This window comes from Pleurodeles waltl, chromosome 8 (genome assembly GCF_031143425.1).
Source record: "Pleurodeles waltl isolate 20211129_DDA chromosome 8, aPleWal1.hap1.20221129, whole genome shotgun sequence".
Lineage (NCBI taxonomy): Eukaryota > Metazoa > Chordata > Amphibia > Caudata > Salamandridae > Pleurodeles > Pleurodeles waltl.
Genome location: NC_090447.1, coordinates 16999965 through 17016670, shown reverse-complemented (window position 1 = coordinate 17016670; position 16706 = coordinate 16999965). Strand labels below are relative to the sequence as shown.

The window sequence follows — 16706 nt, the reverse complement described above, 5'->3', positions numbered from 1 at the left end:
GAATCAACTGGTTGAATTCCTTATGTGTACGTTTACCTTTGAGAACAGGCCCCTTTGTTTCTATGTTACATCTCAAGAGTTTCTCCTACCAACCACGGATCTCAATTTGATTCTTCCACTCCAAACTTTCAAGAAGAACTGGGCTATCAACATTGGGTATTTAGACAGATTATTGAAAACTGAAATTTTATGGGACTAAATACTGTTTCAAGAATATTGAAGCCAAAAATATTGTAAAAGTAAGTTTCTAAAGGTAAACAAAGTTTTACTTCACATTAATGTACGTTGACAATATATATATATATGTGTGTATATATATATATATATATATATATATATATATATATATATATATATATATATATATATATATCTTCAAGGCACATAGATGTGGGGTTTATAATAGTAAATGTATACTTACCTATTTTCACTTACCTTCTCAATATTTTAAAATATTGTGCTTTGAAACCCACACCTGAAATAGATAAAAGCAGATTGCAGGCCCATCTATTAAAGTGATCTGGCCTAGCTTTTCTTGAATAAGTGAAATTGACCAGCCAACAGGAACAACAAGAAACTCCTAAGATGCCGTCCTTCCTGTTATTTACATGGTGGAGGGGCTGAGGGAGACCCTAAACTGTTGGCAAGAGGTGAAGCCTTCTGAGCGCACAGCAGGTCTCTTTACAGATACATCAACAAACATTTAAAAGTCATATAACTATTTTCTCAGAAAAAATCAGTTGTCCATGTGGGTCTCCTACACTGCTGCAGAGCTTTTTGTGCCTGGAGCAAGTAGTTGCCAAGGTCAAACATTTCAGCTTACTGACACAGATATATGCACAGAAAGCAAACAGGAGTTTTGTTAGGTTTACATTTTGTTTTTTGTTTTTTAAAGCTGCTCAGTAGCAAGACCGAAACCACCAAATCATATTTATGAGGCCAGGCAAAGCCACTTTCCGTGGCTTTGAATGGTCTCATAAATATGGAGTAAGGCAAGGCAGCCCAAATCGCCTTACTCTGTGCCAGGGAGGCGTTCCATTGGCATTGCAGTGGGTGTTCCCATGCAACAACCATGGATTTTGACGCATCCCCAGATTTATAAGACCTTGTAAACCTGGGAATGTGCCAAAACCATACGCCTTCCCAGGAGAGGTGCAACAAGGAGAACTATCACTATGTCTTTGTTTTCCTCTTCTACATGTGCAGTTTTCTGCAGCACACACAGAAAGAGGGAAAAACCTGACAGGACCATTTTGTGCAGGAAGGTGCCTCTTCCTGCACAAAACCAATTCTGCCTACTAAGCAGGCACCCTTGCACTTGTGCAACGGTGTCTGTGTTGGAGCTAGGCAGCATTTTGCAAGCCAGTACAGGAAGAAAGCAGCAATGGACTGTATAATGTTAAATACTGTGCATTTCTGCCCTCTCCCTTTTACACAGTGTGGAGCTGCATGGTAGCTTGCTCAGGTGCGTAAATATTCCCCCTTGTCCTATCTGTCCATTTCTCCAGTCCTATCCTCCCTGTATCAGGGCCAAACTATGCCAGAGGGGAAAATGAGAAGCCACAGTCTCAGATGCCACCTGCTGCTATTGCAACCCTTCCCCATGACCCCATGACCTGCTACAAGAGATACCTTCAGAGCCCCCGGAAGCACATGCCCATGAGGGACAGGAGGCACTGTGGTTCCGTGCCAACACAGCCTGATGCTCCCTTCATTCCACGCCCACGATCCTGCAGCTGCGCTGTACATGGTTTAAGAAGAGACATTGGGGGGTCATTTTGACCTTGGCGGTCCTTTGAAAAGGCCGCTGAGGGACCGCTGTGCTGAAGACCGCCAGTGGTGGCAGTTTTCCGCTCGGCGTATTATGACTGCTGGCAGCTCTCTGTCCTTTTTCGGATGGAGAGCCGCCAGCACCCATACTGGCGGGAGGCAGGGAAGTGGAGGTTGCTCCACCTCCACCACCACGTCAACAGAACACCGCCCACCGAATCACGTCCTGTGATTCGGCGTGGCAGTGTTCTGTTGACGGTGTGGTGGCGGCGGAGCCGCCCCCATGGATCCCGTCCCCTCCCGGAGGATCAACGGACCAGGTAAGTTGATCGTCTGTTAGGGGAGGGGGCGGGGGGTGTTGTGTGGGTGCATGGGTGTGTGCGTGTGTGCATGTAGAGGGGGTGTGTGAGTGTGTGTATGCTTGGGGGTGTTGTGTGTTTGGAAATGAGTGCGTGTATGTCTGTATGGATGTGTGCGTGTATGTCTGAATGTGGGTGTGTGTGTATGACTGTGTGTGTGGCTGTTCGCATGTATGTTGATGTGTGTGCGGGTATGCATGTTTGTGGTGCCGGCGTGCGTGTCGGCTGTGTATGTGTGATGGGATGTTGGGGGTTGGGGTGGGGAGGGTGTTCCTGCCACCTTTAGGGGGTGGCAGGGGTGGTGGGGGTGTAGGGGAAGGACTCGGGGTGGGGGCGGGGGAGACCCCTATCTGTGCCAGGGAAGGACTTCCCTGGCACTGATAGTGCTTACCGCTATGGATTTCATGGTGGTTCAAAACCCCATGAAATCCATGGCGGTCACCGGGGTCAAAATACCGCCGGCGGTATTGTGACGACCGCCGGGCTGGAGACCCAGGTCTCCAGCCCCGCAGTTGTCTCCGCCCTGGCGGACTGAACTGAGAAGTGGCGGATGGTAATAATTGCAAATTTTTTACCACCAGCCTGTTGGCTGTAAGACCGCCGCTTCTCCGCTGTCCGCCAGGGTCGTAATGACCCCCATTATGTGGGTATGTCCCAGCCAGAGCGTGGGCAAAGCGTTGACCTCTCTGCATCAATTGATACGTTATAAATACCCCACTCTAAGTTAGCCTAATCCTCTAAGCTCTCATTTGGACCTTATCGCCCTATAATGTGAGAGGCTCCATGCTGTCATGGCGAAAGAGACCCAACAATGATTCATAACCCTTAGCTTTGATTTGGGCTTTAAGCTGCCTTAAAACAGTCTGCCCCATGACTTGAACAAGCAGACTGACAGCACATACCAATTCTGAATACGAGCAGCACAATCCCACCCTGCTCAGATATTTCTTCGCCATCGGAGGCTGACCCCCTCATCTCCAGATTTCCAACTATTCCTGAGCGTTACAGACATATGAGGAATTATGACTTGTCGCCTCTTCTTGGGATAATTATCAGTTGGTCATCTGGATCCCAATTAGAGGGTGTTTCCTTTAAATGATATTGCTGGTCTAAATGGGTTTCTGGAGAGATTAAGGAACACTATGCCAAAATGTAAAGAGGACATTATGATCCCATGCTTGGAAAAGGGCATATCAAAAGAAATCAGTGCTGCTTAATTTGTAAAAGAATAAATGCAGAGGCCACATGTTTTCTGAGCTGAGAAGCAGGCAGGGGCACGGCCCAGTGCTGGAATTGTCAAAAACCAAGACTGTCTAGTTTTGATTGCACCTCATACCGCTTACAACCACCGTCCTACACCCGTCCCATTTTTTCAACTTCATCTTCATTGTCTTTCCAGATTTCTACTTTTGTCACCGTTCTCCTGTATTTCTCTTCTTTCTTTCCCCCATGTTGTCTCTTGTCTCTCTCTTTTGTTCTGAGCCAAAGTCTAATACCAAAAAATAAGTCCCGGTCCCTGAAAACCAAGGCCCAAATTTCAGAGGGCCTAAGGCCACATTAGCATCATTTTTTTAAGCTAATGTGGCCATATCTACAAAGTAGCACAATGCATGCATTGCACCACTTTTCAGATCTTTCCGCCACATTATGCATGCGCCTTGAATAATGTATGCAAGGGTGGTGTTCCCAGAGCAAGGACGTCCGCAAAAATGGCCCAATGAGATCTACAACATTTCATTGTGCCATTTTTGGTGTCATTTTTAACACCTGCTCAGAGCAGGTGTTAAAAGGACACACCCATTGTAATCAATGGGCCCCATTTACCTCCACTAGCTTCAAAAGTTTTCATGCTAGTGGAGCAAAGCACCACAATAGCGTCACCAGTTTTTACGATATTGTTCCTAATACTGCTGTGGTGCGCGCTTCATAAATATGGCGCACACATGGTGGCATTAGCGAGGCTCAAGAAAAGTGGCGCTGCATTGGATGCAACACCACTTTTCTTAAATTCGTCCCCAAGCGTGCTGGTGGGCCCTACCTGCAACTACCTAAGGAAATTATGCACTGGAAGAAATGCAGCAATGAAGGCTAATACTCTAGTTTGTATATATTAATACATTTTTATCCGCTGTACTAGGCACTGAATGAACGACTCCTTGCAACTGTCCAGAACATGACACCATCGGTTTCCATTAAGGAAAAAACAACAGCATCGGAGTTTATCAAATATAAGGGAGGTCTGTCTGAAACACTGTGCATCTCCTGACATGTTTTACTGGATTAGAGCTCAACCAAGGAATTTACATTAGTTCAGACATCAGCAAGAGGCTCAGTAGGACTGAACCTTAACAACTGAATATTTAAAACCATGGCTGGACCTGCTTAATGAGAGAAGTATCTGGAAGGTGTTCTGGATTAAAGTAGAAAACCATTTGAATAAATCAATTCATTTATGCATCTATTGACCCTATTCAAAAGTCTGTATTTTGACACTGTGATAAGGTAGTCCATCAATGCCAAACAAGCAGTAGCTGGAGCTGGCACAGTTCGACATTACATTAACATCTTTGCCCGATTGGAAGCAACTGAATAAACTCTGATTCGCAAAACCACATGTACGTCTAAGTTGAACTTGCGCATTTTTTTGATAGTGTATAGTTATCTTTGTGAGTCACAAAACGTGGCTTTAGAGTTCTAAAAAATGTATTCATATTTTTTGTGACAACCTTTTTTCTAAATGAGACCCTAAATGTTTTGCTTTCCCTTCTGCGCACGCACAGTTTTAGTTTACATTAATGTTTCAGATTTTTAATAAATCATGAATTTGTCGCGTGTTGTAAGTTTTACTAGAGAATATCTTTTTATTAGAAAGCAATGCAGCTAGTGTCTCCCAATGGTGGTGAGGTTTGGGCTCTGTTCTTTTTAATTGTTGTTTTACTGACTGAATAAAGTTTCATGACTGACTGACCTTGTATGGCTGGTGTCTTGTTCTCCCTCAACAATCCCAATGTTCAGGAAAATATCTTAACTTATCCACCCAAAGGCTTTTGTAGACAGCATTGGAAAATTAATCAATTGAAAGATTATTTATGATTTTTTAAATAGGAATATAGGAATTACTTGTTTAAATTGCTATTTTATCTGTGTTTTGTGTTTTTGTGTATATGGAGCAATACTGTGGTTAACTTCTTCGTCATCACTATCTTTATTTGCCTGAAATAAATAAACCATAAAAGTAGCACATCTCATATAATAATTGCTGTAACCCCAAAAGACAAAATAAAATCAGAAATCACTTAGATTATAAAAGAAGAGTGGCCATAAAATGCCCCCCACAATAACTTGTTCTTAGATACTCTACACCCCATGTCCCGGGGCTGTTCTTAAATAACAGGGCTCATAAACTAAATCAGTTCCATTCCTTCATCATTCAGTTTTCTCTAATCCAGAGTACCTTTGAACATAGCAGCCCTATAACTAATAAATACATCACTAAGATCATATCAATCTTTAGGAGTTGCCAAATGATGAACAATTCTCCCTTTTAGGAACAAAGGCTTTAGGTAAAATGTCCTTCGCACAAGATGAAACCTACAACAAAGTGGGATGTGCACTGTAGATTGTTCTGACCTCTGTCACAGGTGCGTTTCTGCGTAATGGGTCCCCAACCTGTGTTCTTTGGAAAGACTCTTTAACTGTGAAATGTGGGAAGGCGAAAGCATGTTAAAAGATATCTATGGTGTGTATTATCAATTAGAGTACGGTACCTCTTATACCCAGATTGCTCGTTCAGTGATACGTAATGGGCCACCGGTTCTTTGTTAGCATAAAGCTGAGCCCTTCTTTCTCAACAGGCCTTAAACACATAGGGGGTTCTTATGAGTCTGGGGGTCCAAAGACTGCCAGACTCGCTGTGACTGACGGACCGCAGCACTAAAGGCAGCCTGATTGCCACATTACGACTCTGGCTGCTCGACAAGCTTCCCAACGGCCTGACCGCGGTTGGAGTTGGGTTCAGCCACGGCACTTAGCATCGCCTTGCTGATCAAAATCGCACTTACTTCCCGCCTTCCCGTAGTGGGGAGCCCACCATGGAAAGTCTGGTGGTAAGCCAGTGCTAGGGGTCACAGTGGAGCCCCCCTTCTAGCACCAGACAGTGGGATGCGCTTAAGGGAGCCGAGGCCAGTATTGTAGCACCGTTCCGCCTGTCAGCCTCACCGGAACATTGTAGTACGACAGGGGTGGATGCCATTGGCATGATGGTGGCGTGCTCCCCTTGGCTTTGGGGTCACCAAAGTCATAATGAGGCCCATAGTCTGTCAAATCCCTCTTGGAGTGCCCACTAATATCCCCCTGATAGACCCATAAATCCCTCCCCGTGTGTGCCAAGCCCTGTAACTGTTGTCTAATAGAACTTAGCCATGGAATTTTATGGACACCACTCAGGCCCGACCAGTTTATAATAATCAATTTATTAAAATAGGTCTTATGTCTTGTCCACATCGATCTCCACATTAATAGGGGTTTACTAGCTAAGATATTAGTATTAAAATGCAATTGCAGTTCCCAGTGAACAATATCATCTGAGGTTGAGTGGGGTACAGCCAGCAGTCATTTAAGAAATGTATTCTCCTGTGATTGGAGGACCCTATTTTCACCAATACCCCAAATTCTTGCACCGTACATGATTGCTGGTATGGTTTTGGTATTATATAGGGTCAATAGTTCCAGATTGGTTTCTTGCCTAGTTTCCTGGTGAACCATAAAAGGCCATCATTAATCCTTAGCACCTTTCACACACAGATTACTTTGTTGTGCATTGAAGACATCGGAATCCCTAGATTAAACCTTTAATGTTCTGTAACTTTCCCCCTTAACATAAAAGGAACTATGTGGTCTATTGGCCCGGCCACAGCAATTAGTGTATGTTTTAGTTATGTTTATTTTCATGCCCCTCTCATCCATAAAGCCTGAGAAGGAGTTAATTAGTGGCTGTAGACTTTTGGGGGTAAGTGCAATTAGCACCGCATCTTCGGCATAAACTAGGATTGGAATTGGCGGCTGGCCTACACTTGGGGTGTCTGGCTGAACTGCCTGGAGTGTTTCATCCACTCCATTAATATACAATGAAAAAAGGAAAGGTGCCTACACGAAACACTGTCTTACCCCCTCCTTATAGGATATTACATGGTTAGTTCACCCGGTGAACTGTTGCGGACCCTAGCTGTCAAATTACAATATAAATGAGCCAACAGTGAGATAATTTCCTTAGGAACCTCAATTTTCTCCATATTTTGTCTATACATTCCCACAGTTCAGCATGACTAATAAAATCAAAAGCACAGCTTAGGTCCACAAAACATATGTATATTGATCCTCCCTTCATGTACTTCCCCATAAATTCGTTCAGATTAAGTGATTGTTCCATGGTCCCCAGCTCTTTCCTGAATCCAAATTGTACATCCATCAGGACCTTTCTATATTTTGTCCAATCCTCTTGCCTTTCTAATGTGACTCTGTCCATCAATTTAGTGGAAGAGTTGAGTAGGGAGACAGGGTGATAACATTTAGAGTCAATCCCGGAGCCCTTCTTAACGATTACTATTATAAGTGAGGTATGCCAGGAGGGGGGGGGGACCCGGGCACCACTGCGTTGAGGGCCTTGGTCAGAAACGGAGCCCATAATTTAAGGTTAGATTTATAAAGGTCCATTGGGACCCCATTTGTGCCAGGAGCCTTTCCTGAGAGGTTTTTAACTAATGCCTGCCTCACCTCTTTAATAGTGAAGGTTATTGGGGATATAATTTCCACCATCAAGGGCTTAGGGTTTCCACCCTCTAAGCCCAAAGTGTGAAATAGTGTGCCAAAGTGCTCCACCTAATGCACTGGGGAAATGAGGGAGTCTACATCTGTAGTGATTCCCTTGGTGAACAGAGGTGCTGTTATCATTCTCCAAAAGAGGACGTTGTCCTTTGTTTCTGTCGCCCGTCTGAAGTTAGCTCAGGCTTTCTCCTGTAGTTTTCTCTTTCTTTCACTGACGGCTTTATTATTCCAGGCTCTAGTGGCTTTGGGAATCCCTGGAACGGTGTTTAAAATTTTTTAACAGGTTGAATCTGGCTTTTGTGCACTACCTGTTAAACCATCCTTTTCCTTACTTGTTATGCCATTTAGGCCTCGCGGTCAGGAGTATGTTAACGGAAGTAAAAATATGAAAGTGGGCATCCCGAGACTGCAAATGATTTACAGTGGGGTATAAGTCACTCAGAAAATTCCTTTAAGAAACTTACAGGGTTTACCCCGGCCAACTTAATTCTCACCCCATTCATATCAGCAGGTATGATGTTATTCATCCTAGGAGGACCCTGACTGAATGGTAGGTTGAGCAGTGATTAACTTATTATTGTTTTTGCTTTGACGTCAACTTTAGCACTGTGTAATATTTCTATGTTATTTTGATATGGTTTGAAAGTGAACATCAAAAACAAATTACTGACAAATTCAAAAATGACAAAACACTATTCCAAGACCGCCACCCTGTATAAGCATGCATGTGCATGCTTGCATATCCATTAATGATTATTCTGAAGTGATTCTTGTTATAGTTTGACCAACAACAGTCATCTGAGTAGGCGGGGCATGTTTGTTGACTCTTGGAAACCATTGTTGATGGCTTTATTGGAAACCATGCATGCTCATGCACAGCCACCATCTAGGAGTGACTTTTTGGTATACTTTGATAAAAACATTACAAAATGGCCACCTTATGACAACATGCATGTGCACGCAAGATCAGGCATCTTGGAATGCTTTAAGCCATACAGCAGGTCAAAGCAAGAAGCCATTTTCAAAGCAAATTGGTCTGCATCTCCATATTAAAGGCACAATCCACCTCCTTTGCCAGTGATTGTTATGATAACAAGGATGAGAAATTCTTGTGGTTTAATGTACACCTTTCAACACACTATGCATCTGTTGTCCAGTGGTGATTTACTAAACGTGATATATGTGGTATAGGACTGTGAGATAAGGACATGTCACTTGCTAAATCGTTGCCATTTCTTGTGTGGTAGATGTTAGGTATTGAAGTAGTTTAGAGTGTATTATATGTAGATATTAATGTTCTCAATCTCGGGATAAGAATCTTTCAATTCAAATATTAATAATTTGAGGAAGACATCAAAAACTAGAATCAGCAAAGAGGTGAATGCATTTGTTTTGGATTTGACTGATTTAACATCACTAGAGGATACTTGGCAATGAGAACAACATAAAACTAAACTGAGAATAAGGAACAGCTAAAACCCAAACAGGAGGCAGAGAAAACTATCGTCTACATACAATAATCAACCTAAGAAGAAACTCTTATGTTTTATCCAAGTGAACACACAACGTTGAAGGCCACAGATTTATGATGAGAGGTTCTGACAATTTAGGACATTATCTACATTGTCTAAGGAATAACCCCAGTATGTGAACATTTCATCTGAGGGGTCTGTAATAAAGAAAGTAAGCCAGAATACATGGGTTGTGGTGTCCTGTAAAAAGGACATCCCTCACTAAGACATGAGTGATGGTTTCTATAATGCACATCATGCATTAGTCAGAGGGTGCCTTTAACAGAGCCTTCTGCTTAGTCAGACATTGGTTCACTGCTCTTTGAGCTATCAACGCAGGCTTGAACATTTTCAGATCTGTAACCATGACATTTTGACCCAATGCTGCTTTGAATGTCACAATCTGGAAGGAAGAAGTAAAACTATGCATGAGAGAGCCCACAGGTGGCCACTTGGAGTGGAGTACCACAGGAAGGAACAAGAGACTCCTTCCCGGCAAAAGAAATGCATGACAGGGAAAGGCAGATAGACACAACTTGAAATGAAGTGCCAGAAGAAGGAACAAGAGACACCTTCCCAGCAGATGAAACTCATAAAAGGGAGAGACAGGAGCCACAACTTAAAATGTACAGGCAGTAACAAGAGACACCCTCCAAACAGATGAAGTGCATGACAGGAAAAGGCAGATAGACACAACTTGAATTGAAGTGCCACAAGAAGGAACAAGAGATGCATTCCCAACACATGAAAGGACAGACAGGAGGCCAGAACATCAAGTAAATTACGGCAGGAAAGAACAAGAGACCCCTTCCGACCAGATGAATCACATGAAAGGAGACACCCTTGACCAGAAGGCCTCCCAATGACTTAAAATTAGCCAATGGTTTGGGAGGGTTGCCTGGCACAGAGGGCTACAGGGCTTCTTTCCAACAATGTTTCTGCATCCTGCCTAGGAGTAATTCCGTTTAATTAGCATTTAGCAGAGTTCAAGCTCTTCCACTGCAGGAAACCAACCAAGAGGTTGTTTAAGGTGTGTGTAGAGTTCAGTGCATGTTGGTTTAAGTGTACAAACAACAGCTTATTATTTGCTTAAGTCAATTAACTAGTCAATTGATTTAAAACTCACCCATGCTACTTGAAGTAATAACATAGAACTATCCTGCTGTCCCTGCTAATTACATTGTGCACTATTATTATCTAAAACATGGCTATTATTCAAATCCTGGAAAGGTAAATTATTTTCCTTTACATTTCTTGCACCCCAGAGAATTTCTGACAAAATAAAACCCTGAAACTACTGTTCCGCTGATACAGTAATTGAAAAACTGTATCCCTGTTTTACATGCTACAGAACAAAATGGAGACAAGCTGGCTTTATGCAATGCATCATTCATCTGAAACCTGTAGAACCACCTATGACCAGTAATGCCAGGCTTCTTCGGCTCTGTGGGTGACTGAGGTGGAGGATGTGACTAATATGTCAGATGGTAACCAAATAATTTTAAAGTTGAACTATTTTCTGGGTGTGCAAGTACATCTTCCCATTAGAGGCAGCACCTCAACAAGACCACCAAAGAGCCTTGTTAGCTGCAATGGGGCTATGTGTCTTCACAGCATTCATCCCTAGCCTCTTTGTTGGTGTGTGGGCCATGCAGGCTGGGTGCAGACTCCAAGGTTGTACGCTGCCATCATATTCCTTAGATGGGGACATTCTCATTGGTGGAGTATTTGTAGTACATTCTGGATTCACCTTACATGAACTTTCACTACAGGAGGAACCTAAGCAGATATCCTGTGAGGGGTAAGCACAATTTATTAGCGTGTACGGAATGAAGTGTCACAGTTGAAATCCTGTGAGTACTTTATGACAGTATTTATAGAAGTGTCACAGTTGTTATCCTGTGAGAGTAAAACAGTTTAATACAGCATATAAAGAAGTGTCACATCTGATGTCCTGTGAGGTTTAAGAATGGGTTATAACAGTATGTGTAGAAGTGTTACAGCTGATATCCTGTGAAGGGTAAGAATATTTTTGTACATTATGTACAGAAGTTTCACAGATCATGTCCTATATCAGCTTATTACAGTACATCTTGAAGTGTCAGAGCTGATATCCCGTACTGGTAAAAACACTTATTAATGTGTATACAAGTGTCACAAATTATGTCCTGTGAGAGGGAGAGCAGAATAGTACAGCCTGTCTAGAGGCATCATTGATCATCTCCTGTGTTATGTTTTAATGCTTTCTTTATGAACACGACACATAGAGAGGGAATGTCTGTGACAACGCCTTCACAGACAGTGTTGGCAGTGGTGCTATGCAGCTTGATTGTGAGCCAGCACTAGGTAGAAAGCAGCAAGTGCCACATCTTAGTAAATATGTCAATGCCATCCTCTCTCCCTCGCATGAAAATCAGCACAGAAACTTTAGTTACAGTTCGGTGTTGTGTGAGTTTTAGATAAATATTGTGTTCCTGCCATTTATTTATGTGCTGATTTACCCCACCCTTACAACCAGATTCTATCAGTTTGCCTACCCCTTTCTTCCTCTGCATGGTGGATTGATGTGATCATTGTCCTATTCTTAGGGGCACATTTAAGAGCCCCTGGTGCCTCCTTGCACCACAAAAGCATAATTTTGTATTCATGCTAACGCGGCCCAACGCGGCCAACTCGCCATGCCATATTTACAAAGTGGTGCAATCCATGCATTGCGCCACTTTGTATCCCCTTGTGCCACATTATGCCTGCCTTCAGGGGGGGGGGGGAAATGGCACAAAGAAATCTGCATTTTTTATGCCTGCACAGAGCAATCAGGCTCATATTGTTATCTATGGGCCTCTAGGTGCTTTGCAGGATTAGTATCAACATTTTTGATGCTAATCCGGCAAAGCGGAAACTACAATAAATGTTTTTGACTCTTGTTCCCTAACTACTGCCATTGTGTGATGTATGTTAAATAAGGTGCAGATATTGTAGCGTTAGGTGGGTGCTAAGGGGCGCAAGGAAAGTGGCACTGCACTGGGTGCAGCACCACTTTTCTTAAATATGCCCCTTAGTTTTTCACCCATACACTTCATGTGGCTTGCACCACACACTGTCAGTTGTATAAGAGAATTTCTGTACTCTTCTTTTATGTCACACTGAGGTTCACTTGACTTCTGTGTGTTTTATACAATGGTGTCAAACTATTAGAACCAGGATCTTGTGCCCCTACTTCATTCCAGTCGGTCTTCAATTATTCTGTCTCCTCTTTAGACTTTTTGATTGAACTTGAGGAACATATAATCTTAAAGCTCTCCCTTAACATTTAGTGCCACATAGAGAAACCCTTCAATTAAGAGAAACCCTAAATTCAGGATGTATGTCCGCAATGTAAAGTATCAAAATATTGCCCTTCAGTAATATCATATAATTTGCAATATAGCAACAACCACATTATCTTCGAAATAAGATTAGTTTTCCTATTCCTACATGCACAGCTGGCTACCTCAAAGATATATTTTGTCAAGGTTCAAAGGTGGGAAGTTAGGAATGGTAAATCTATATTGACAAGCATAACCATGACTTAACAACATTGTAGTTGTCGACATTCTGGATACATTATTTTAGCAGGATGATATTTAAAACTGAGGGCCTCATTTACAAGAATCTGATGCATCGGCATTGATGTGTCAGATTTCTTGCACCTGCTGCAAATGCCCTAATGACACCATGGATGCGCTGTATTTACAATATAGGGATCCTTGGTGCAAGATTTCAATTCTGACGCCTCTGTTGGTGCTAAAGTGAGAGATTGCTGGAGTTGCATCGCAAAAGTGATGCAACTCCAGCAATGCGTCCGAACACGGAGGACAGTCCTATGTTAAAAGCCCTGTGTCAATCCTAAGCCTGGTCTGAGCAGGCATACGAATTGTGATGCAATCAAGTCGCAGAGTGACACAGTGAAAAGTTCTAACTTTCACTGAGCCGGGTCTGCATCACATTATACCTGGAGCAGGTATAATTTGAGGAATGCTTCTACAAACTGATGCATTGGGCCCAATGCACTTTGTAGATATGGATCAGTGTGGAGTAACAGCAGTGCAGGCTCCTTGTAAATGAGGCCCTGAGTTTTATGGTAGAACAAACTAAATGTATTTCTTCATGCTGTAGTCTTAAGGGGATTGTGTGAGTCCAGAGTCCTGTAGTAAATGAGGCTCCTTCATGTTCTATTAATAGGTAGTCAGTATTTGTGAACATTGCATCAGTTGCTTTATCAATAATGATGATAAACATCAGAATGATTGCAGACCAAAGATTGAGGAGAATCGTCTTTGGTGCACCTGCCTTTGGGATTAATTTTAGCTGATTTTACACATCTGTTTTTTCAGGTTAACTGAGTGGTGATTGAGTGGTGACTCTCCATGGCATGCACACTTGCTAACAGGTTGCAGTGCTAGCAGTGTCTCATTGTTTTCTTCGCCTTCATGGCCTTCCCCTCTTGCCCATTTCAAAGTCTTTGCATGAATATACCCACAACAACTTCAGCAACCTCAAGGGGACCCATGACTCTACCTTGAGCTACAAAGGTCCAGTTTTTAGGGGGTCATTACAACCCTGGTGGTCTTCGACTGCCAGGTATGTTTTGGAGGAAGCACTGCCAACAGACTGGCGGTGCTTCCAGGGGGGATTACGACCACGGCGGTTTCCCGCCACTTTTGTCCCGGCACGAGTAATCCTCCAGGGCAGCGCTGCTTGCAGCGCTGCCCAGGGGATTACGAGTCCCCCTCCCGCCAGCCATGAAAAGGCTGGCGGAAAGGGGAGTTGCAGGGTCCCTGGGGGCCCCTGCACTGCCCATGCCACTAGCATGGGCAGGTTAGGGCCCCCCTGCCACAGCCCCGTGCAGCTTTTCACTGTCTGTTGTGCAGACAGTGAAAAGAGCGACGGGTGCAACTGCACCCGTCGCACAGCCGCAACACCACCAGCTCCAGTTGTAATGACCCCCTTAGTCTGTTAGTTTAAATGCTAGCCAATCTTGAAGAAGTCTTGCATTATCCTGGTGTTTGCCCTTGTGCTTGTAGGCTCAAATTATGGTTTCACCCAAGGATAATAACACTGTTTCTGTTTCTGCCTCTGCCTCTGTTGCACCAAGATCTGTTCCTTGAACATGGAGGCATTGATCCAGTGGGAGGTCAATGATTCTGGGTATGTGCAAATTCTAACTCTAAAGTAGAAAGCAGAGTGGGTTTATCAGTTCCATAATGATAAGCTGCAAACACCAAAAAAATTTAACAGTGAGATCATATGTTTTTTTTACTCCCCCTGCAATTTGCACTGTCACCATTCTGTGCTTATTTGAATTGTTCTTTAGACACATGGCCCAAAACAGTGTTTTTGAACTTCTGCTTTTTCTGCATAATACGAAAGAGCTGCAGTTTCACCTCTGACATTGCTAGACTCTCCCTACAAAGGCAAGGTTTGAGGATAAACCTTGACCAGTTCCTTCACTACCTTTAAGTCTAGATTGATTTAATAAAATGCTATTTTTGGGCTGTTTTTAAATACCTACATCATTTCCTCAATCCTATCATTCTGACTGATACTTACCATGTTCCTTTCTGCTTTGTTTTGTTACAAACTGGTCTCTTAACCTTTCATAAACTTTTTGGCCTTTTTCAGTTTTAATCTTTTCCATTAATACGTCTAAACATAAAACACACTTCCTAGTGTCCATGCTGATGCCACATCTGTTACTGATGAAATCTTTATGAAAAACTATCTACATAATTTAGCCTTTGTTGCAGTGGTATAATAAAACCATGACTCCCATACCCGCAAGAGAATTAGATCCCCCCAAAAAAAATCAGCCTGTGATGCAATTTTTCAAGCACCTCATCCCGGCAACCTACTGTAATATTTCAGGAGTTCATGTGATACAATTAACTTCAGTGAGATCCATGCTCTGTAGTCAGAATGAATTAAGGGCACATTAAAGAACTTGCTCAGTTTACCTTATTTTTTTACAAATGGGGGTTTAGGGACTACTCATTACCGAAACAAAGGGAAGGGTCTTCAAAGATTGCCCTAGGAAGGATGTGCATATGTAAATCAAATCACTTTGATAGGAAATGACGATTATGGGCCTGATTCACAAAGTAACACTCTTTTGAGTAACTTTACTACTTTTGAGTGAGTTTACTCATTTTTGCTTCTTCACAAAATTGGAGTGTAAATTAGTATGAAACAAAATAGGAGTACATCCAGAACCACGCCTGGTCGTTCACTAGTACTACAATATCCTCCCATAAATATAGTGAAAGTAGGGAATTAAAATAAAACATCATAGGAAAAAATATAACATATAAATAAATAGTATTTCATTCTGAAGTATTTTAATACCTGGTTTCAAATTTAGAAACCAGTGTAACAATATATTTCATTAAAACATACCTAAATAAATTTTATGTAATTCTATATATCACTTAGGAATATTAATGCATAACAAAACAATTTTTCTTTAAGTGGGAATTTATTTTTTAATTTAATCTTCAAAAAATAATAAGTGATGTCATCAACATGTCATGAGGGATGTAATTTGTGAAATCATAAACTGTGCATGATTGGTGTGCAAGTTATAGTTAGTTCACTGACATTTATGTATTTTAGTGGTTATTGAGGTTTTCAACCTTAGTTGAAATCTCATACTGATACCTAATTATAATGCCAGCTTAACTGTTGTTTTCTTTAAGTGAATTTCTGTATTTTAGTGTGAGTTAAGGCTTTAGCACGTCCCCTAACTACATTTGTCTACCAAAATGCTACTATATTAAAATTAAGGAGCTGTTAAGTGAATGAGAAGGTTGGAAGGCTGAGTAAACAAAGGTAGAAAGGGTATGTGGCACTTCTGCATGCATCTCTCTTTTTAACACCTTTAAAAATACATTATGACTCAGATTACAAAAAAAACACTCCTCTCCTCACATTTTTAAGCTGTTGGTTTAATGCCTGCATTACAATGTCAATGCTCATTCATTTTACCCTGCTCCTTAGTAAAGGCTTAAAATTCAACTGCTCCTTTTCCAAAATGGCATTCAGGAGTGGGACGCATTACCCTTAAAGTAATGAGTGGACAACTAAACCCTTCATCATCAAAATTATAGTGCATTATGATTGTTGTACCCCAATCTCTGCACAGATTAGAAGTACCATTAGGGAATTTTAACAACAACATCTACTTCCATCACAATTCTTGTGACTGTAA

The 16706-nt window shown here is 42.2% G+C and overlaps 1 protein-coding gene across 1 annotated transcript in view; it reads left to right on the top strand.

Annotated features, from left to right (window-relative positions):
* Positions 1 to 11055: 11055 nt before the first annotated feature.
* Positions 11056 to 16706, top strand: part of LOC138249300 (vomeronasal type-2 receptor 26-like) — a 200991-nt gene continuing 195340 nt past the window's right edge. Inside the window, exon 1 of the mRNA XM_069203257.1 lies at positions 11056 to 11264. Within this exon, the coding sequence (XP_069059358.1) occupies positions 11056 to 11264 (209 nt within the window). The remainder of the gene's footprint in view (positions 11265 to 16706) is intronic.